The sequence below is a fragment of the Lipotes vexillifer genome, unplaced genomic scaffold (genome assembly GCF_000442215.2).
Source record: "Lipotes vexillifer unplaced genomic scaffold, Lipotes_vexillifer_v1.1 scaffold155, whole genome shotgun sequence".
Classification (NCBI taxonomy): Eukaryota; Metazoa; Chordata; class Mammalia; order Artiodactyla; family Lipotidae; genus Lipotes; species Lipotes vexillifer.
Window position 1 is genome coordinate 2,424,610 of NW_006779813.1, and position 22,417 is coordinate 2,447,026.

Below are 22,417 nucleotides of genomic sequence, written 5' to 3' on the forward strand. Positions count from 1 at the left end.
CCTGCTGAGATTCATTCAATCTTATGCGTAGATTTCAGAAATCAGACAAACGTGTTTTTTTTTTTCTAAACCTCTACACAAATCGTTCAGGACAAGACTATGCAGACAGTCCATCTGCAATGTAACCACATGAAAGACTTCCGGGGAAAGTAGAGCGCATTAACTGAAGTGCGCATAGGGATCTGCCCAGGAGCCAGATGCCACCCTCGGAGGAGGGATATTTTCCCTAACTCACCATCCAGGACTTTAGCTGGGCAGTCACCAAGAAGAGATGAAGGCGGGATGGACTTTTCATCATGTAAAGCGTCCAAATGTAAAATGCATAATGTCTTTTGTAAGAACCATTAAATCCTTAGTAATAACACTCTTTAGCAAAATCCAAACTGCAGCACCCACAGCAAAAGAAACTCTACAAAGGTATGCATTATAATTCTGGGAAGGTTTGCATAATTAAGTTAAAGCTCGTCCTAATCCCCTTTTCATGTTGAGCTCTTAATATAGGTCAGTTTTTTTGTTTTTTGTTTTTTTGTTTTTTTACCCCCTACTTTAAATCCTCCAAAGAATGCTAGAGAAAATCAGGCGACCAAAACAAGCAGCTTTTGATTTTCTGGCACTCTACCATTTGGAAAATAGCCTTGAATTGCATGATAGATAGTGGTCTAGGAATTTAAGAACTATGAGTTTGGTTTCAATAAGAAATACCTTTACAAGGAAGCTGAGAAATGGAAAACAGCAGCAATGCTTTTTTTTTTTTCTTCTTCTTTCCTGAAAAAGAAAATCAGTAACAAACATAGGAGCCCTAAGCTGGATTTGAATCTACACAGAGTTCACTATTTGATTTACAAATTCCTACTAAGCTCAACTTAATTGAATTGAGGAGACTAAAATCACTGGAGCTAAGAAGATTTATTATTGCATTTTATCTATGGCACAAGGGGTCTTCAGATTATTCAAGAGTCAGGGGAGCTGGCACCCTATGAACTGCCTCTGTTAAGCTGGCTGTAATGTGATGCCACTGCGGGGGGAGAAAGCAGTCTTCCAGGGCAGGGAAGGAAGTAAGCAAGAACAAAAGTTCTGGTGATTTGGGAGAGTTTGATACTATAGGGTCTGTCTCCTTTCATCCCCATCCCCATTCCATCCCCATTCAACATCTAGTAAAATCGTCTTCCAATTTAAGAAATACTAACAAATTCCCAAGATGAAGCAGAATGATCTAAATAAACCTCTTATGATGAATCTTTCCTTCAATTAAAAAAATGCCTCGACTAAGTTATTTAATGATGTTGGTTGATAAAACCACGTGATAACGCGATTGATAAAACTGAATTAGCATTTAAACCATTAACTTAAACAGTTCAATTATAGAGTTTTAATTAACCCTTTCCCTAATAAAAAAGTGGTAACAAAGTTTTATTTTTCTTTCTAAATTCAAACACACAGTGTATCATGCATGGTTCTGAGATTTTACACCAATAGCTGTAGGCAAAATTGACTAAAGAGAACACAGACAACACATCTGAAAGTCAAATAAGTGAAGAAAAGTGAAATTTTAAAAAAATGCACATATTTCATTTTAATTTTGATGGAAAAAATTCCAGAATTAAAAAAAATCATAGTAGCATCCTGGAAATTATATATTTGGTTATAACATAAAAACAGGTTTTATAAAACTTGTTAATAGCTTTCAACTTGAAAACGTATACAGGCTATGCAATCTAACTGATATATATTGGCATTTAGCTGAGGACAACAGAGGATTTTGAAGACCAAGGTACTCAACGTCATGATAAATCTTAGCATTTTTTTTTTTTTTTTTTGTGGTACGCGGGCCTCTCACTGTTGTGGCCTCTCCCACTGCGGAGAACAGGCTCCAGACGCACAGGCCCAATGGCCATGGCTCACGGGCCCAGCCGCTCCACAGCACGTGGGATCTTCCCAGATCGGGGCATGAACCTGTGTCCCCTGCATCGGCAGGCGGACTCTCAACCACTGCGCCACCAGGGAAGCCCTCTTAGCATATTTTTAATGAAGAGAACCCAAAAATATATATATATACTCATTCAAAAAGCTTTCTGCCTCACCTCACCCCCCACCATATCACCTACCATTCTCTCATCTTCACTGCTCTCCAGCTGGCCCCAATGTCCCTAAAACACAACAAACATGCTCTACCCCAGGACCTTTGTACATGCTCTTCTTGCTGCCTAGAACTCTTTTCCCAGATACACCCACATCATCATTGCCCCTGTCTGATGCTCTCACTGAAGCTTCACGCAATGCAAAATTATCACCCTCTGTCCCCACACAATCCCTCTTTTCTTTTCCAGCTTTGTTTTTCTCCAAAGCATTTATCGTCACCTAATACACTATTCTATATTTTATATTAATCTTGCTTATTTTTTACCTTCCTCCAGTAGAATGTAAATCCCAAAGAGGAAACTCTTGTCTGTTTTACACCCTGTTGGACCCCCACCTAAAGTAGTGCCTGGCACATTATTGGAATTCAATAAATATTTGTTGAATTAATGAACCAAGAGTATTTGCATTCCTTAGACAGGCAGTAGAATATAAAATATTGAGAACAATTTTTTAATGAGACCTGTGGAAATTAGTAACCTCACTGTGACAAATGCAAGAAAAATAAGAAAAAGTTACTAGACAGCTTTGAGTTTTTCACAACAGTGCTTTCTACCACCAAGATAATCATTACTTTCATTCAGAACCATTAGTCTGTAAGAAGCGTATTCCATTCTGGTTTTTATTGGTAAAAAGAGGTTGCCAAAATGATGTTGATCCATTCATTCATTCACATATCCAGTAGATATTTTATGACACCCACTTCCACGTCCCAGCAGATGGCTAAGTCCCTTGAATACAAATAAAAGGTATGGTCCCAACCAACCCAAAGACCAGTTAGGGTGGCAGGGCGTCAGACAATATTCTAGCACAGTATGGTAAGGCCATGGCTGTGGTGAGCATAGGAGATGGATGGGAAAGGCGCCTCAAACACGTACACTGAGAAATGATTTTCAGAAAGTGGGTTCCTAAGTGAGAAAGAAAAAGTAAGAGTTATTTACAAGGAGAACGAAGGGAGTGTGTTCAAGCAGAAAGAACAGCACGTTGAAAGGCAGCTAAGAATGAGTGAACAAGTACTGTTAGGGGAGAGCCCGAAAATAGAACGTAATCATAGATGTTGAATCAAGTGAACAAGGAATTAGGGTGTCTCATTTCTCCCTCTTCACATGAAGAGCAAGGGGACTATAGGCTGAATATAAGCAAACTGCTTTGAGGGGGCCGATGAAGCAGGGACACAGGTAGACCAGAAGTCCATCCCAAAACTAAATGAAAATGCTGTTACTCATAGATTTATATTACCTGATAATTAAATGCATAGAAAATTATTAGTCTCAAGTATTTTATATTAGGAAAAGCCTTTAGCAGTCAAGCCAGTAACTGGAAGAAGATGTTGAAGGAGCTCAGTGACTGGGACAAACATAGGTCATCAATACATACTGGTTAAATGGATGTGAATGAATTAAAGGAATAAAGTTGCTCATTGCTTCAGTAACTAGGGACCTTATCTGTTCTGCCTTCACTACTGAATGATATCAGAATTAGGAAATAAACAATGTGCTTTATATTTTTAAATCTAATCTATCTCTTTTTGGCGACACTCACTTTGAATTTTAAAAAGTGAACAAAGGAAGCAGCCCAAAGAAGTCACTATAAATTATGAATGTGCAAATAGAAGGTTATTATCACTGAGATTTGAAAAGATTATTTTAAGGAGATGAGTTCAATCATAACAAATAGTTCTTGATATAAAGGAAAATCCTTGACGTTAAATGTAATCTTTCCTAATAAACACTTTCATCAAATTGTCGTTTTAATATGGAACTAACATTGTACACTATACTACCCTGACTTAAACATACCAGAACAAAGTAGTATTTATTTTTCCACTTCAGTTAAAGAAGGCATTTTGGGGAAAACTGAAAGATTATTTATTTTATATCACTATATGCTCTATGAAACACTACTGTTCAGGCTAAGTCTTTAGGACTTAAAGCCTATGGAAAACATCAATAAAGCAAGGCAGTTAGCTGTTTCATAGTTTTCATTCTCTATCAGGCCAATTTCTGTTTTTCTTTATAAACAAATTACGATGGTCTGAAAGGACTTTTATTTTTTTTAACTTTTCTGCTTTCAGAATCCCAGAATCACACTTACCTTCAGGTACACTAAAAGCACACAAATTCTAATTTAGCAAAACACTTATTTTTGCTTTTTGGCCTGCACGATACTAATGCTTCCTTTTACATAAACACATACACACAATGGCAGTAACAGAAATAATAAAAAAGGCATTTGATGCTGTTCTAAGTGCTAAATTCATTACCTAATCTCATCCTCACAGGACCTCAGGAAGAAAGGCATTGTTATTATCCCCATGATAAAAGTGATGACGCAGAGTCATGAGAGGTTAAGAGAAGGGCTTCCCAGGTGGACTTGCAAATGCCAAGGAGCTGGGCTCCACCTCAGACTGTCTGTCTCCAGGGCCTATGCCCTTCACCACTGTACAATGCCATTTCTCAAATACTCAATAAGAATTATTTATTAGCATTGTCTTCTCAATTAAAGGAAGTACCAAATAATTCACCATTCTATAAACCATGCTCCTCCCTAATTCTTACTGGTCCTTCTTTCTTGTTACCCTCTCTCTTATTTCTCTACAAACATGAGATTTTATTATATTTTCAAATGCATTCATAAGATTATTCTTTTGGGCTTAAAGTCTAGTCTTTCTGGCTTCATATGTATGACCCTAATTATTATTGACAAGCTAATATATAAAGACCATACTTAGCGATGGCTCAGGATTTTCACACAAGGGATTAATAGGGAGCAACAGCAACTTCACATTGCAGTGCTCCCTGAATCACTAGACTAAACAGAGGCCAGCACACAATTCCTAATTACAGTCAGAAATTCTCACAGTGCTTTATCAAAACGAATTTGCTCAGGGAAAATTTGACTAAACTGTTCTAGTACACATTTCAACATCTGTGATGCTAAGTAGTCTGAATTAAGCTTCTAGACACTTAACTACATTTTCACTTTGGAATGCTTTTTATAATACTGTTTTATTTTATGAATGCTACCTTTTTAGAAATCTGACAGGGACTTCAAAGGGCAGGCATTGTATTTAGAGAGCTATGTACTAAATAATGAGCAGCTAATTAAATAATAAAGATAACACAGTAAGAGCCTGCCACTCTACAACTTAACAAAGGCACCAACGTACTCCTCCCTAATAAGGGGAAGTTTTAAGAGTTATCATTAGACATCCTTCTGTGTTATTATGCTGTCTGTGGTAGGTATGCATTCTGGATCCACAAAACTACAATGATAGAAACAAGATATGTGTGTGTGTGTGTGTGTGTGTGTGTGTGTGTGTGTGTGTGTACACATACACATATGTAAATCCCCCCTCCCAAGAATACTATAAATACTTTTGAAAAAAAAGTATGTTTTGGCTGAAATTATCTAGACATCACTTGGAGCAGAAAGGTCAAGGAAAGGCCTTCCATACACAGTGAAGATGGCTGCTCATAACGGGGTGGTGGGCAACTCCCCAGCTCGTCTCCCTTTTCCTCTTAGTTCACTATGGTTACTGCTCAAGGGATAGAAAAAGCAGTACATTCTCCTGTGGCACTGCTGCTGTCTGCCATCTTTTCGCTGGGTCTGCTAAAACACTGTGTTTCTGGTATAAGAGAAAGTTATGTATAAAAAGACCCTCAATCCAAGGCTCCTTATTTCTAGGAAAGCTGAGTCCTGAATTCTGCCACATTTAAAACAGCTCAAGTCATAAGTCCCCAGGGTCATCTGTGTACACATCTTTGGAAGATAAACTACCTTTCATTGAATGTTTGCTATGTGTCATACGTTAAACATAAAAATCATCTAATTTAGTCTTCATGAAAATAAAAGAGGAAGGCACCAGATTTCTGGGGTAAAAGAGGAGAGGAAACAAATGTTAGTAAGTAGGATGATGACACTTGAACTCAGATCTTTTTGTGTCTAAAGTCTATGCTTATTTGATACTATTTTTTAAGAAGAGAGCGATAGAACAAAGTAGAAACACTTGAGCTGTGCCCCTCAGTTTAATTCCAAAAGCAAAATTGCCCATATGTGTCATTTCAAACTCTTTTTCTACATTCTTACAAAGAGGTTAGAATGTATGCCAAGTGAGTAAGAAAAAGTGTACAGTTTAACATAAAAGAAGCAGATGCTAACTGAAGTTGGTTGGAAACCAAATCATAATTTAGAACACCTCAAAGGTATATAGAAAAATAACACTGTTAAAAGATAAAGTAACCAATAATACTTTGTGTGCTATATTACCATCCTTGACTTAAGTGTGATACCTTGGAACGATGTCCAAGGGCAAAAATGCGAAGTCGATTTTCATGAATCTTGCTAAATAAAGTCCTTATATTGGTGCAGACTGTTTACACAAAGGGGCTTGCATGTAATTTTCTCACTTTTATCTGGATCGATTTTGGTAATGATGTTGTTTTGCACATAATACGTAGGTGTGTTTCATTTTTATATGAAACTTTTAAATAGAGAATATATAATCACAAAAAACCTAGAAATAAGTAGATAAATGCACTGCTATTCTGATGTGCAGATTCAGAAACGTAAAAAACTAAGCAATATCAGAGAATGAGGCAAGGAATCCTTACGGGCATTACAAAATTTGGAAACCCACGTTGCCATTTTTTCAGATCTAACTGCCTAATTGTTCCTTCCATCTATGTTTTTCCAGTAATTATACAAAACCCCTCTTTGTATTTTCTCCCATTTAATTTTGTTTAAACTGTGGCAGAACTTTATACACTGTCATTAAATAATTATCTTCCTATCAAAATTATTTTAAGAAACGTACTCTGGAAATCAAACGGGCATGTTGCCTATTTATCCATATAATGTGGAGGAGAAAAAAAAGGCTGTGAACATTTTTAAGTCAGAAAACTACTTTTAAAGCCAGAAAAATAAAAAGTATTGTCATTTAATGGGAACTTTGTTTCATGTCACAGTATAAACTCCTGCCAGAATTCAATGCTATGTAACTACTTATATTTTGATTTTCAGCAGATGTAGTCAAAGTTGACAACATTCTTCTGTGAATCATTAGAAAATATTTTCACTGAAAACATATTCTTGATTTAAAACATAAGTGGTCTCATTTGATTTTTTTTTTCTCAACAGCTTGTATCAACCTGTTTTTAACTCCCTAACTTTTGCCATCTTTCTACACTACACACGGACATCTTGATCTAGTGAACCAACCAGATAATGAATAATATTGAATACCGGGTTTTCACAGGAATCCTCTACTTGAAAGAGGGGGAAAATATACCAAAGTACTTGTTTAACAAAAGTAATTTCCTTCTGTCCCTAATGCTTCATTAGGAAGAATTTATATTTGCTCCAAATTAAATGAAGAATAAATTATAACATAAATACACTTGGTCTGACACTGCAAAAAAATTTGAGCATGTATAAATTATGCCCAGAAAATCCACTAGCAAAGCAAGCTGATTCCCTCCAGTTTCTGACCTGGATTTAGCATGACCTGAGCTGGCACTCCTCTAAACAGAAGCCTGAAAGACCGCAGACCTTGGAAGGCACACATTTAGTCAGAAGATAAATAACAACCGTGTAGTGACGCTATACCTTATTCTTATTTAATTAACTTTCATCCACATGCTTTATGCTTAATCTGTAAACAAATCAATCGTCCCGCATCACGTACCAAATGTATCAGCTATAATAACCCTGTGCAGGTTTCTTGTTTATATACCCATTTTACAAGTTAACAGTTGGGAGGCAAGATTTTACTGAACACAATTTTAACCTGCAAATTGGCCTCTTTTCAGAGAAGTCATTCCAGGACTTTCTTTAGGAAACCGCCCTCCCATTCTGCAGTATGGACAATTTACCCAAGAAAATGTCCACAGTTTCATCGAAATTTTGGACTGTGCTAAAACCAAAGTTTTCAAATAAACCTATAGCATGCATGCAAAAAGAGCAATTTTAGGAGAGAACTTTGAAATAAGAAACACATGTCAGACTCAGAAGTTTAACTCTTACTACTGACGATATCAACAGAAAAGCCCGCTGGCTAAAAGTAACATGAAAATATGAAGAAAAAAAAATAGCAGTTGGATAAATCTAACTCCCTAAATAAGAAGAAATGGAAACCTGCCCTGATAGTCATTCAGTTAGTGAGAGTTCAACCAACTGATATGCAGCTTCACTCTGGAGGTGAAAATTCAATTTAATGAAAGTCTATTGCATAAAATTCCTTCCCGTGAAAAAGAGGTAACACTATTTAAAAAGTAAAAAACTCACAATATTTCAAATAAACTAGTTTAAACAACCCCCTTGCCCTTCCCAAGACACATAGAATCAATTCACATGGTTTGTAAAACCAGTTTGGTTACTCTCAGGGAATTGCAGGGATGGAAAACAAGCATTCCTTTGCTATTCATCGGATTCTTGACCTGAAGATAAGCCTCCTGTTTTGCCTGTCTTCTCTTTTTCCCAATTTTATTTAGCAGCCACTCAACTGCTTTAATTAAAAAGGACTCTCAATGCATGACCATAGGGGAAAGGATGCACAAAAGAATGCAATGTAAAGAATGTGGGAGTATATTGCACGTGCAAGTAAGATAAATGAATTCCAAAGACTTTCCAATCCCTTTTTAGAGCACTCATACATGAGAAACCAAGGAGAGGTTATCAATATTTATAAGCCACCTATTCCTAATATTCCTCAAAGACATTTCCATAAAGTAAAATTAAATTTTATAAAAATTCATATGCCCTAATACCAAGAATTTGTCAGAAGAAATTCAATAGATTGGAAATGGAATGGAAAGAGTAAAAGGCACTGAGCATACAGAAATTTTGAAAATAATTCTGAAACCTTACATTGCTCTTTCCCGTTGTCAGGAAAAGGCCTTGAATTCCGACTCTGGAGCTTATTGACTGTCTAAGTAGCACCTACAGTCAAGTGATGTTATTGGGACACCGACCTTCAGTTACTTTGCTAAGTTGTTGATGAGCTGTGTTTTGCTGTTTTTCCAACAAAGTTGAGTGACTCATTCTGGGCTTCTGGAAGGCTGGCTTCCCTAGCATCATTTTCTAAACCTTGTATTTCTCAAATCTTTTAAAAAACCTCCATGAGACACATATGAATTTTTTAAGATACATAGTAGCCTCCTCTGATTACAATCAGCCATCTATTGGGTACTTGGGGAGCATGTGAAAACACACCAGGGAGTTTGGGGTTCTAACAGTGACGGGGCTGCTACTGAGATTTGGAAGAAGCCAGGTTCCGACGGTCCAGCAATGTGCTAGACAGTCCTGCATAGCAAAGAATCGACTCTTAAAATCCCCTTTGGAGAAACACTGCTGGGTCATCCACACAGTGGGTCATATAGTCATGTACACTTTTCTCTCCACCATGGTTATCAGCATTGCTTCTCTTTTTTAAAGAAACAACAATACATAATGAGAAACTTACAACAATAACTACCCCAAGAGCACCTCTGCAACATTATGATTAAGACTATGTAAAAATCCATGTCTGAGCTACAGCAGCCGGTTTTGTTTCCTGCTGGATGCCAGGCATGATGCTCCCGCAGCAGCTGCTGCAGGAGGGTATGCTGCTCCCTTGGCATTTTGCCAAACCACATTAGTCATCTTTTTCCCAAGCATGATACGTAACATCCCCATTAGTTGGGACTCTGGATCTTCCATCAGAAGAATAGTAGAAAATGAAAAAAATGGGTAACACGGGGGAGGATAAATAATACAGGATTATATCACGTCATGTAATAAGACTGGGTGTGTTCTTGAAAAGATGGTATTATTCTTGAGAAGCATGGAATTTCTACAAATTAATCACATGACAGAATGCAACAGACAAGCTCCTATTTAAGTCAAGCCTATAGAACAGAACAATCATTTCCTATGTGGTCTTTTGTTTCAAGGAGCATTTTCACATAGTGTTACTTTAAAGATAAAAGTGCAATGTCCCATGATAGAAGTCACCCCTAAGACAGGAAAGAAAAGAAGACACAAAGGAAGGGGAAGAAAGAGAGAAGGAGGGAGGGATGGAGAAAGAGAGATTGATTGTCACATTTTCTATCTCAAAAAGTTTGGTAAGGGCATGATGATCTGAATTAGAGTGATCATACTATTTATCAGGCAAACTGGGATTTTTTTGGAAAGTCAAGTGTCTCTAACCAGAGGGGATACTGGGACAGCCGAAGTAAACTGGGATTGTACTCGGGGCAAGATGGGATGTAGAGTCACTCTCCTTGCTACAGCAAACAGAGGCCTCTCTTGGATTTGCCCTTGTTTACAAATGACATTTAAGCTTTATCAGCTATAATGCAACAAATCGTGGTGAGAATAGTGTAAAGGCATGAAGAACTTCTCACCAAAAAAGAAACAAAAAAGTAAAAACTGGCTGCTCATTCATTCATTCATATAATAAATGTTTACTGGTTTCCTACTATGCGGCAGGTACTGTGCTAGGTACCAGAACTGGACTGAAAAAGAAAATCTCTAAATGATCCAGGCACTTGAGTTGCTCCTATTAGTGGAAAAAAGGAATAATTCTACAAAATCTCAGCTATCAAGAACCTTCAAAGAATGCTCGTTAGGGTTTAGTCAAAATTCTCGCTGTCGCTAAGATGTACACCATTTTAAGCAATAGCACATTTAAAAGGAAATCACTTTATACAGAAATAATTCTAAAATGTGTTATGATGATAAACACAATTTAACTTTTACTTATAGAATCAAGGTGATCAACACTAATGAGAATCAGTACATTGTACTAAGGGCTGCCCTCAGGGTTTACTAAAGCATACAGGGCTCCTAGCATTAATAGGCAAAACATCCCACATGATTAAGCATTTTGCTTTCTTACATTTATGTTTCATTATTTTCCCGTCTCTTTTTATTGTTACACTGTCACTTATCGATACCATCACTATGCGTATTTGTAATAAGAGCCGTCATTTAAATTCACCTAATATGTAGCAGGTACGTCTCTAAGCGTTTTCCCTATATTGCTTCATTTAGTCTTTAAAGTAACCCCATGGGAGAATATGGTATTAATCCCATTTTTCAGTTGAGGATATGTGAGGCACAGAGAAGCAAAGTAGCTTGCAACAAGGCCAAACAGCTGGAATCTGAACTCAGGCAGCCTACCACATTTGCCTATTATGCCGTGTAAGCATGCTCACATCCACTTTATTACGGTATGAGCTTGAAAATTAGAGATATACATAAGGTAAGAGAACATACACTCCAAGACAGCATCAGAGAGAAGCAAACATGTGATTCTGGGGGAATCGACTCTATGACACCTAGGTTTGTCATCAGGCTTTTTTCTTTCTCTTTAGTTCACAAATATGCCCGCATGTGTCAAGTCTGCTGGATAACTGAGTTTGCCAAGTTTGCTGAGCCTTGGAAATTAATTACAGTTACAACAAAAACATTTTATAATATAAGCTTATTTATGTTTATCTGAGGTTGGATAGTTTCCCATTAGAAATTTAGTTTTTTAGGAAAAACAGAGTTTAATTTTGGTTACATGAATTTTAAGAAAATAGAGACAGTTATCTGGCACAGTAAGCATGCCAGAAAGACATCAAGTATCAGGTGATAGAAATTCATAAACTCATGAACAAAGAATCCATTCATCCCTTGGCTTATTGAAAAGCAAATGAGAACATTGTGTAGGTTGCTAAGACAACTGAGATGTGATGATTAAATGTGAGAGAATGGCAGAATCCCTGCACCTTTACGAATGAAATGTTTAGAATCTTTACTAAGCCCTCATCTATGTTTACAGCTGAAACTTTAAGAGCATTACTTTAAAAAAAAGAAACAAACAAAACAGGTTTCAGGCTTTTGAGCTCTGCTGATGAAGACGCTTGAAGCCTTCTGATCAGGAGAGAGCCCTGGTCTTGGAGAATGTGTGTGGTGTGGCAAAGAGAGGTGTTCCTGGCTGTGGATCAGTCCCATCTGGTAGCAGTGATGGATGAGATGCCTGCCAGAGACTATTACCAATGAGTCAAGAACAAATATTTGCAACTGATTTATTTAAATTCCAAGTAAATATTTTCAAAATATGGGAAAGACTAGAAATAGTAGCTTTTTTTCAGAATGCTGCTATTTCAAATTTGAAACTCTGGGCTCTCTCCATTTTGGCCACACTGTTCTCCTCGCTGTTGCTTGAACATGCCAGGCAGGCGTCCACTGAAGGGCCTGTGCATAGCTCAACCTGAAATGAATGCACTACCCCCAGCCTTCTTCTTGACTTACTCTCTCATTTCCTTCAAGCCTTTACTTAAATATCATCTGATTTAAAATCACAATCTACTCTCCCCAATACTCCTCATCTTCCCTTTTATCCCTAGAACTGGTCACTTTCTAACATACTCTTACTATTACGTGTGCTCCTATTTTGTTCACTGAAGTATATCTCAAGCTTTCAGACCAGTGCCTGACACGTGGCTGATACACAATAAATGGTAACTTTAAGGGCGAGAATAAATGTTCCTATAATTGAACTGCTGAAAAGAAAACTAAGCTCCTACAGTTTGTTCTCATGTTAAGTCGGCCCAACATAAAATGGGACCCCCAATGTTTCTACTCGCATTGAATAACAATTTTAATTATTACTGTGATGCAAAGTAGAGTCTTATCTTAGCTCCTCTGATCCTCTGGATAAAAATCACTAAACAAATGCTACTTTATGTGATGTGTTACTCTGACCAAATTAATTCAAAGCAGCTAACAGTCTCTGGAAAGACTGTTTTAGATCATTAACCATAAAGACTTCAGAGGAACTCAGTTTAGTACAGAAGAGGCTGACCAGGAACATAGCCATTCTCTGGAATTCATCACTAATACATGTGAGGAAATCAGGAGTTTTCTTATTTTTGGAGGACAATGCAGGTTGTCAGAAAGAAGAATCCAGATCCTTCCACTGCCATCATGCCAATTTCAAGCCAAATCCATTATTTCACATTCTTAAGACAAAAAAAAAATAAATACATGATGTAGAAAAATTAGAAAATATGTTTAAACCATGAAAAAAATGGTGTATAAGATCTTCTCCAAAAAATAAGCACAATTTGCTAAATGTCTCTCAGGCTTTTTAAGTAAGTCTCACTGTTGGTTTCCTTGCCTCCATGGCACCTGTGCCACGGCTGATCTGTCATCGCAAGTACAATTTTAATATTATTATCTGATCAGAAATTCAGTGGTGACCTCCTAATACCTGAAAGAGAGGTGGCCAAAATTTCAAGTTTGGACTACAAGTGATTGATGGCTGATTGTATTTCTTTAGGTAGGTTTGAGAACTGGTTTCAAAAGAAAGCAAGTCCAGACCTAGATACTCATTTTGGCAAATTTACCTTCAGAAAAGTAAATAATTTAAATTGCAGTATGAAGAACATTCATCAATTATCTAACAACTGGATTAACCACAGGAAATGGAGAAAACAATTTCTATTTGGATTGGTTTTTGAGAGCAGAAAAGGAGATTGGGTTCATTGAATAGTAACTGGTTTGAGGATGGGGACAGGAAGGTCAAAAATTGGTAGAAGGGTTTACAAAAAGAGGTGAATGGAGCTCCTCTTACTTTGAAGTCTGGCTGCCACTCCACTTAATGCTCTCGCAAGAGACCTCTACTTTGCAGATCATAGTTTGTAGACACCTGACCTAAAATCGAGCTCCAAATCTCCATACTAGTGAAACAGATAACCAGTGAGTTATATGTAATCAGGGAAGGAGCGAGTGATATATGTTGGATTACATAAAATGAAGGGCTTGGGGAAGGGGTGTTGGATGAAATAGATGGGTTGTATACTCTGGGTAGGGAAGATGTAGAAAGTAGACGGCACCTGATGGGTTAGCTGCTAAGCATCCTTTTCTTGGAATTTGTTCTCACCACTGATTCATATGCTCCTAAAGGTGGCTCCTGAAAGCCACTCTGATACCGTTCCCTTCCATGGAAATTTGGAACTGAGATAAAGAGAAAGAGAGAGATTCTCTTATCCTGGTGTCTGAAGAGGTAAAAATTACAAAATCGGAGCAGCGTCACATGGATATTTTCCTCCTATTGTGGGTCCTGCAGAAAAAATAAGACTGAGCAGCCAGCCAACCATCATAAAGAGAGATAAAGACACTGAAGCAGCCAAGCAGTGAGGACACAGGTGGGTAAACAGATGAACAGGAAATCCAAGCCAACCACAATCTATGCGAATGTACCTATTTTCCAATCTCATCGACTATTTCTCCATATGAATCAAGTGAGAATACTCACCAACCATCCATAAAAGATACCTTTCAATTTCAGTTTCTAGTCCTTTTTTCCCCCTTAACCTCACTGTGGATTCTCTTTCTCCCATTTCTTCAAATCTTATCTCTCCTTTGATACCCAGCTGTAGCCCTCAATCTTCCATGCAACTCTTCCTAACCACTCTGGCCCACCGTGTTCAGAATTCAGGCTACACTCTGGTGTATCATTCTTGACTATTCCTCAGTGAAATGAGCTCATCTGTAGAACTAGCAGGGAAGTACTCTCCTAAACAGATGCTCTCAGCTAACGAACTGCACAGTACACAAATATCGTATTTCACTCTAATGCCTATGTAGGTAATGGTGACAGGAAAAGGGAATGAAAATCAAGGTACCTATGTGACTGGTATATATTTTTCTGGAATTTACTTTCTAGGGACCATGTTAAATTCAAGAACTCCTCTGTCAGTCTAGAGCTAAAGGAAGAAAATGAAATGGGACTCAATGAACATCTAACACACCAGAATAAGGGCAATAAGAGAGTGGATAACAGGTAGCCCAAGTAATCCTTGACCTCTTATGGACAGCAATTAGACATGAATAGTACGTGTCCTTATTTTTACCTCTTGCACACACTTTCACTTTTAAAGTTATTTGTTCATTCTTCTGTGTATACTCTAAATGTCTACTAAATACTGTGTGTCTAATAGCGAACAATCCCATATGGAAAGTGTATCGTTTAAGAAAGGCTCGTCCTACAACCTGGCAGACTAGAAAGGCAAGGTCTATATCCAAGGAAGCCATAGGGGATTTGTTGTATTAGTTCAGAGGTGAGGTGACAAGAGCCTGAACTTCCATAGTGGCAGTGGGAAGGGGCAGGATAAAGAGATTCAAAACACAACAGAGGAAAATTAAATACAATTTGATGACCAACGGGATTTGGGGAAGGAAAGAGAGAAATAAGTGAAGGATTATTCTGAAGTTCTGAGGCAGGAGAGAATTATCACTGAAAAGAAAAGATCCTGGGGGATGGAAAGTAATCATTCTATACAAAGGGAGTTTGAGATGGCCGAGAAAAATCCCTAATAAAATTACATTAGGATTTTGTGGTTACAAGAGAAGTTCCAGGAAAGACTGCAAGCTGGATTTGTGTATTTGGAAGTTATTCATTCACTTAACGGGTATGTACTGAGGACCTGCTTTGTGCCAGGCCCTGTGCTATAGCCTAATGTTACAGTGGGGAGCAAAAGAAAGCAGAGATGATCCCTCACTCTGTGGAGCTTATAGTGTAGTGCATGAGTCAGGCATTAATTAAACGAGGCAACTGTGAAGGAGAAGGCCATGAGGCCCTGATGACGGTGGGACCAGACGCAGCAAAGGCTGCTCTGAGGAATAAGTACTGAGCAGAGATCTGAAGGATGAGTTGAAATTCAGCAGGTGAGCAAAGCTGGGAGGGGGAGGGTAGTGCAAGGAAAGGAGGAGCATGGCATCTGTAAATGCAGATCTTCTTACAGGGGAAGGCGGACTGACACTGAGGCTAGAGTAATAGGAAGTGGCCAGAGCATTCTAGACATGGTGGGCTACGTCAAGAGTTGTGAACAGAGATTATATGTGAAAAAAAAAAATGAAATGGAAGGAAAGCTAAAAATGATCAAGACTAAAATCTCAGGATCTGAAGATAGTCAATGATGTATTACTAAGTCAAAGAAATGGTTAAATAATTCCATGGACTATACAGTTAGGTTGTGTTACTGAAAGAATCTAAGTTTATTGGAACTACATCTTGAAATTTTCAGGTTTGAGGAAATGCAACCTGGTATTAATAATTTTTAATGCTTCTTGGAGACAGAATTTTGGGCTAAATGGACCTCTAATTTGACACAGTGAAATACAATGTGTGTTTTCACCAAGGGGCCCTCAGCTTTCACTGCTATGAAAACAATATAGCATTTAATTTTTGACAGGCAATTATATACAGATAAACATTTCAGGCTTCTGGAATTATTGCAATAATTATTTTGCTAGAAAATAATCATGTATAACTTAATACTTTAAATATAACACTGTCATATCATAACTATTTACATAAGATGAATTAGTTGCATTTAAGCTTTTACACATAAACATTGAATAGATAAACTTCCTGAGGCTCACTTAAATATTATGATATTAAACTGAGATTAATTCCAATGCTTCCTTAAAAGCTGGAGATTTGTTCTGTCTTTCTCTTGATAGTTGTAGTTAGTATAGACTAGGGCACCCTCACCATTACCCACAGAATCTTTTTTATTCTCCATGTGCAAAAACTATCATCTTAGCTCATATGTACCATAAGTACTTCCTATATATATACTTTAATACTCTCCTTTAGATCTCTTTACTGTAATCTTCTGGCAATACTGTAGCCACAATGAGACAGAGCAATAATAGGAAAAGAACTGGTATAATTCCCAGAAGTCACTTCACAGCTCAATTTCACCAAAATTTTTATTTCCATTTACTCCTTAATTAACAAAACAAGTATATAACAAAACTGGCTGATTTGAGTTTTATCTCCTTTCTAAGTTCTTGATCTCTTCTTGGTGAAACTGCTCTACTAGTTAGTGGCCCAAAAAGGAAAAAATAAAGAGAAACAGAAGTTTACCAGAGAAATCATTTGGGTATTATGGGGACTATTTTAACCTATAGGTACTCTAAGATATTTACCAAGAATGCAATTAAAGAATGAGATAAATTATTTCCTCACCTCATAAATGAAAAGTAGAAGAGTTAAAAAAAAAAAAGTGAGACTCTTAGAAACTTCACACTCCACTACAGAAGATATCTATTATTTTAAATTAAACAAAAACCATGTATTTTCAGGGATGGCTCATGTTAGACACAAATCTACACAAATAAAGTCACCATGAATATAGAAAAATATCAACATAAAAATGATAATTCAGATTTTGTTTTAAGATGGTCTGTCTAGTAATAGACTTAATTTTAGGGAAAGGTAAAGCATGAGAAATATAAATTTTAGTTTTCTCATGTACACATTTGAAGGTTAACATAGGTTTTAAGAACAAAGGCCAACAACACTACATTCTCAACATGGTTATGACACAGAGGAAAGTTAAAAAAAAAAAAAAAAGTACATTTAAGGAATGTCAGTTTTTCCATGAAGCACATTCTATCCCTTTCCATATGACATCAAGTTCAATACAGTCTTATGAAACTGAGAGAATACTGTCCCTAACGTCTGACTTTCAGTATATACACATAATATTATTTCTAAGAAGACATTTTACCTTCCTTATATTGTATGGGTTTGTAAATTCTCTTTTTTCTAATCTACCAGTCACATCTGCGGGCCAAGCATCTCTTTCCAAAAGAGGAATTAAGGCCAAGCAAGACAAAGAATTTGCTGATACACATATGTCACTCCAAAAATTTCCCTGGCAAAGTTTCCACACCCAATTTAATTACTTCCCTACTGTAAAAACACTTTCCATCTGCATTTATTCTAATCTTTTCAAATCCAAAACCAACATACTATAAAGCTAGCTAAATAAATCAATGATATTAGCTTTAGGTTCCAAGTGAGGGAGCATTTTATAAGGCAGTGGGTCTCCAGCTCCCATGCATTTTATGCTGATACCGTATTTCATTTTGAGCTCAGTTCTTTCCTATAGATTTGTTTAGAATAGAATTACCTAGCCCCAGGCCTTAACTCTCTCTTTCTCTCTCTCCCTGGCCGCCCGCCCCCCCACATATACACACACACAGAGGGGAGGGAAGGAGGGAGGCATGGGGGAGAGAGAGAGAATATATGAATATTTGTGGTTCTTAATGAGCAAAAAAGAATGTACCCATACATGTATATGCTAAAGTAATGCTGTCCATTATCTATAATAAAGGCATCTTCATGTTTTTTCTGATTGTTTATAAAAACTGAACCTCAGTACACGCATACAATAATTATTAATTTTGGCATCCCTTGATTCGTTGACTATTCAGTAAGTTATTGTATCCTTTTGTGCAAGATGTTCTATAGCGTATCTTTATTCTCTTCTTGGTGTTCCATCACTGCACTGACTTAATGCCATTTTGCCACTCCCAGACCTAATATCTGTGAATAAATAGAGAATCCAAGAATAGCCACCTCTTTTTGTTATTGACACTATGAGGGTGTGGAGGTTGTCATTTGCACCACAAGTTAGGAGAAGGGACCAGACACTATCAAAATGTCTGGGCAACACTGAATCAATAAATGATTCCAAGTTTTCTTGAAGGCCTTTCCATCTCGGGTTTTTATAAACAAGGGTGCTTTATGTGTTTGTTTGTTTGTTTTTGTTTTTTTGCGGTACGCGGGGCTCTCCCGTTGCGGAGCACAGGCTCCAGATGCGGAGGCTCAGCGGCCATGGCTCACGGGCCCAGCCGCTCCGCGGCATGTGGGATCTTCCCAGACCAGGACACAAACCCGCGTCCCCTGCATCGGCAGGTGGACTCTCAACCACTGCACCACCAGAGAAGCCCCTATGTGTTTGTTTTTTATATCACAAAGCTTTAGAATCCTTAGAAATTGATTTGCCTAATTTTACCCATATATTGCAGACTAGGAAACTTTTAGAAGCAGCTAATCCATGGCAACCAACTAGTAGTTTCCAAGAAGTCAAGACACTTTTTAATTAGTTTCTATTATATAATAATAATATATAACGAAATACATTTAAAACAATCTTTTAAAAACAACTGTTATTTATCTTAAAAATAAAATTGCACGTTTAGGGCCATATGGGTTGGGATTTGCTAGATAAATGAGAATGATCTAATTCCAGGTTTAAATACACTGAGATCTGAATTCTCTCTTTCTTTTTTAACTTACTGATATAAATTGAAAACACTGAATCACTTTGGTGCATTTCTGCTTGTTTAAAATTTGTTCAAGCACTAACACTATCTGTCCAAAGATCCTGAGTGGCCTAAAGAGTAAAACATTTTGATATATAATATTAATAAAAAGAATATAATTATATGTTCTGTTTTCCCTACTAACCCTAAAGACCAGCTACTTGCAAAGATTATCTAATTAGTTAAACTATAAGTCATAGTTGGGTTTCTCATAGAGGTCAGCAAAATGGTCAGGAAGGAAATGTCCACAAGGAATAGAGCTTGTCTCCCCTCTCCACACATCCTGGAACTCCTTTGCTTTGTAGGAAAAATTTAATGGTTCATCCATTTCCTAAAGCTCCAATAAGCTAAAAGCATTTGGTTCTATTTTGATATCTAATCGTAAAAGACAAAGATCATATGTCAAAAATCCTATATCATATTATATACTTTTGATGATCCAAAAGAAAAGACCACACACAGTCATTTCACTATAATATATATAGGAATTAATTATAAGAATATCATATTACATAAAACAAAGGAAGATTTACTCAAACTGTGAATGGACTGTATATAATATATACTTGCTTTCCAAAAGGAAAATATGGTGGTCATTAACATTTTACCTAGCTCTGTATTGTTTTACTATACCAAGAGAATCACTACATACATCATAAGCTGGAGCAAGTAGGACAAAATAAACTAACACCCATCTCACCGTTAAACAAATTTCTTAATGCAAGAAATTAAGTTATATCATTTATATCATATGAAGGATATGCGTTTACTATTGTTATGATATTTAAAATACTTTTACTTACCCATTTAAAATTTTGAAATAAAAACAATGAAAACGTAGACCTAAAAATGTCTGTCAGGCATCTGGTCCAACCACAAACAACTAAATGGGGCTAAACTCCTGTATGTAGTGGCCTGACCACTTTAATTCATCATTTCTTCAAGCTCTATATAACTATAAAGAGAATGCCAAGTTAATTTTTATCTTTTCTCTTTGATGGCATTCTCAAAATCTAGCAATGTTTGATTGAAAAACAAAAGGTAGATTTTTGGTAAACACAGATTTAAGAGGCATTCAGTTTCTGGCAAAATTTCAAATGTGAACACGTTATAAGAAGAGATTAGAAAGAAAAATGTGGGTGAACTTAAAATAATGAATGCTAAGGGAATATATTTTCAAGTGTTCCTAGAGATGTTTTCACTATTGTTCTTTAAAGTTGATTTCAGTCAGTGCCCTTTTTTTTAATATTATGATTAATGGCATCCTAGCCAGTCTAATGTGTAATTTCCATACAGATAAGTTCTTAAGCTCAATGTTTTAAAACACAGTTGTATCTAGAGTCTAATGTCTTATTAGTTCTCAAAAATTGCAATTTTTCTTAGTGAAGTCTTGGCCTCTATTTTACTCTACCTGGAATTCTGGGGTTCTGGAACATCTGATTCTGTGCACGTTTTCTTTACCTGTAAGAAAAGAGTACTAGTTAGTCTCATATGAAAATACAACTTCCTCATTCAGGTTCACACACTTGTTAAACTTAATGTGGCTACAGCTCTGCTCACCAAGATCTCTATAAAATACTCCCCACATTTTACAGCGGTAGCATGCAGTATTAAATAGTGTATTTCATTATTATCCTATGAACAGCTGCCAAAGGCACTTCCCTAGACTCCATTAGTATGTAAAATGTTCAGCTAAAATAGCTTGGGCCTAGCTTAACTAGGAACAAAGAAACCAAAGAACCAGGTTTCCCACTTAGGAACTGGAAAGTCATACTGCTCTCAATTCACTAAGAAATGTTTTTCCAGTTGATACTGCTTCTGTCTTCTACTAAAGCACACAATAATAAACACCAGCTTCTGGGGGCAAAGCACAGTGTTAGCTAAAACATTCATATATTAATTTTCATTTTCTCAATCCAGTGGCTGTATGTTTTATATATTTCTCAGCATATCAATTAAGTTTCAGCATTGCTCACAGACATCTCATGTATATTTAGAGTATACTTTGCAGACTGAATTTCAACTTTGTGGTTTTTAACCCACAAAAGGTAAAGAATGAAAATAACTTTTACTTTAGGACACGCTATCCATTTCTGGACAAAAGTGTGTGATACATCCTCTAAAATAAGGTAAAGCACACCTCTATTGCCTTTCACAATTTAACTTCAAGCACAGATAACTATGTCTGATTATTATGGTCTTAATGGTACATTATATGCAAAGTAAATTCTGTTTCAAAAATTCCTTAGTTAACATGGATGATAAACAGTATACATTAACAAGTCCATTGTCATACACTCTGGGTGTTTACATTGCCATGGTCTATTTCTGCAACCTACAGAATCCAAGGCACTTTAACTTCTAATATGTAGCTTGGAAGTCAAAATAAGTCTACTGAATATACACCGTGAGTATACTACGTAAGTGTGAACTGTGATACAAACGGCATCACTTAAGAGTAAGTTTTAAATGTTAAAGATACAGCATTGTCTTTCCAGCTCACAAAGTAACTCTTTCCTCTTCTGACTTAAAAATACAAATACAAAAAAAAAGATCCTTACACTTTCAAAAATCCATGTTTTTGCTTTCAGTTCTAAGCCTAGACGTTTTATAATTGGGGAAATCAAGTATTTGGCTTGATTAACTATACTCTTTTTTGCATCCTGTGTATACATTCATACAGTAGGAAAATAAAACTGGTTAGCAAAGAAATTATTATCTCTGTCCTATTATGTAACATATTCTATGCTCTTTATATGAAACTTAGCACCAAGAGATGGAAGGGTGAAGAAATACTTTTGAGTAATTAGTTTAAAAAAAAAGAAAAGGGAAAAAGGAAAACTTTTCTTAAAATGTAAGCATAAAATTCACTATGAAACCCACAAAAGTCCATTAAAAACTCCAAGAAAACTAAGAACTAAAAGGGAAGGACACGATAATAAAACCCTTCTTTCCCACTGGTTCTTTCCTATGATTCATCACCAGAAACTATATGAACTGCCCAATGAATATGTAGAAATCACCTCAAAGTGAATGTCACTTTCTGAAAGACTATGATAGCTAGACTTTGGGACTGACTAAAGGAGCTCCAGATCACACAAGCAAACTAGATAGATACTTTCAA

The 22,417-nt window shown here is 36.6% G+C and overlaps 1 protein-coding gene across 1 annotated transcript in view; it reads right to left on the reverse strand.

Moving 5' to 3' along the window:
- EYA4 (EYA transcriptional coactivator and phosphatase 4) overlaps window positions 1-22,417 on the reverse strand; it is a 262,482-nt gene that overhangs the window by 104,914 nt on the left and 135,151 nt on the right. Inside the window, exon 3 of the mRNA XM_007452991.1 lies at window positions 20,705-20,754. Coding sequence (XP_007453053.1) covers window positions 20,705-20,754 — 50 coding nt within the window. The remainder of the gene's footprint in view (window positions 1-20,704; window positions 20,755-22,417) is intronic.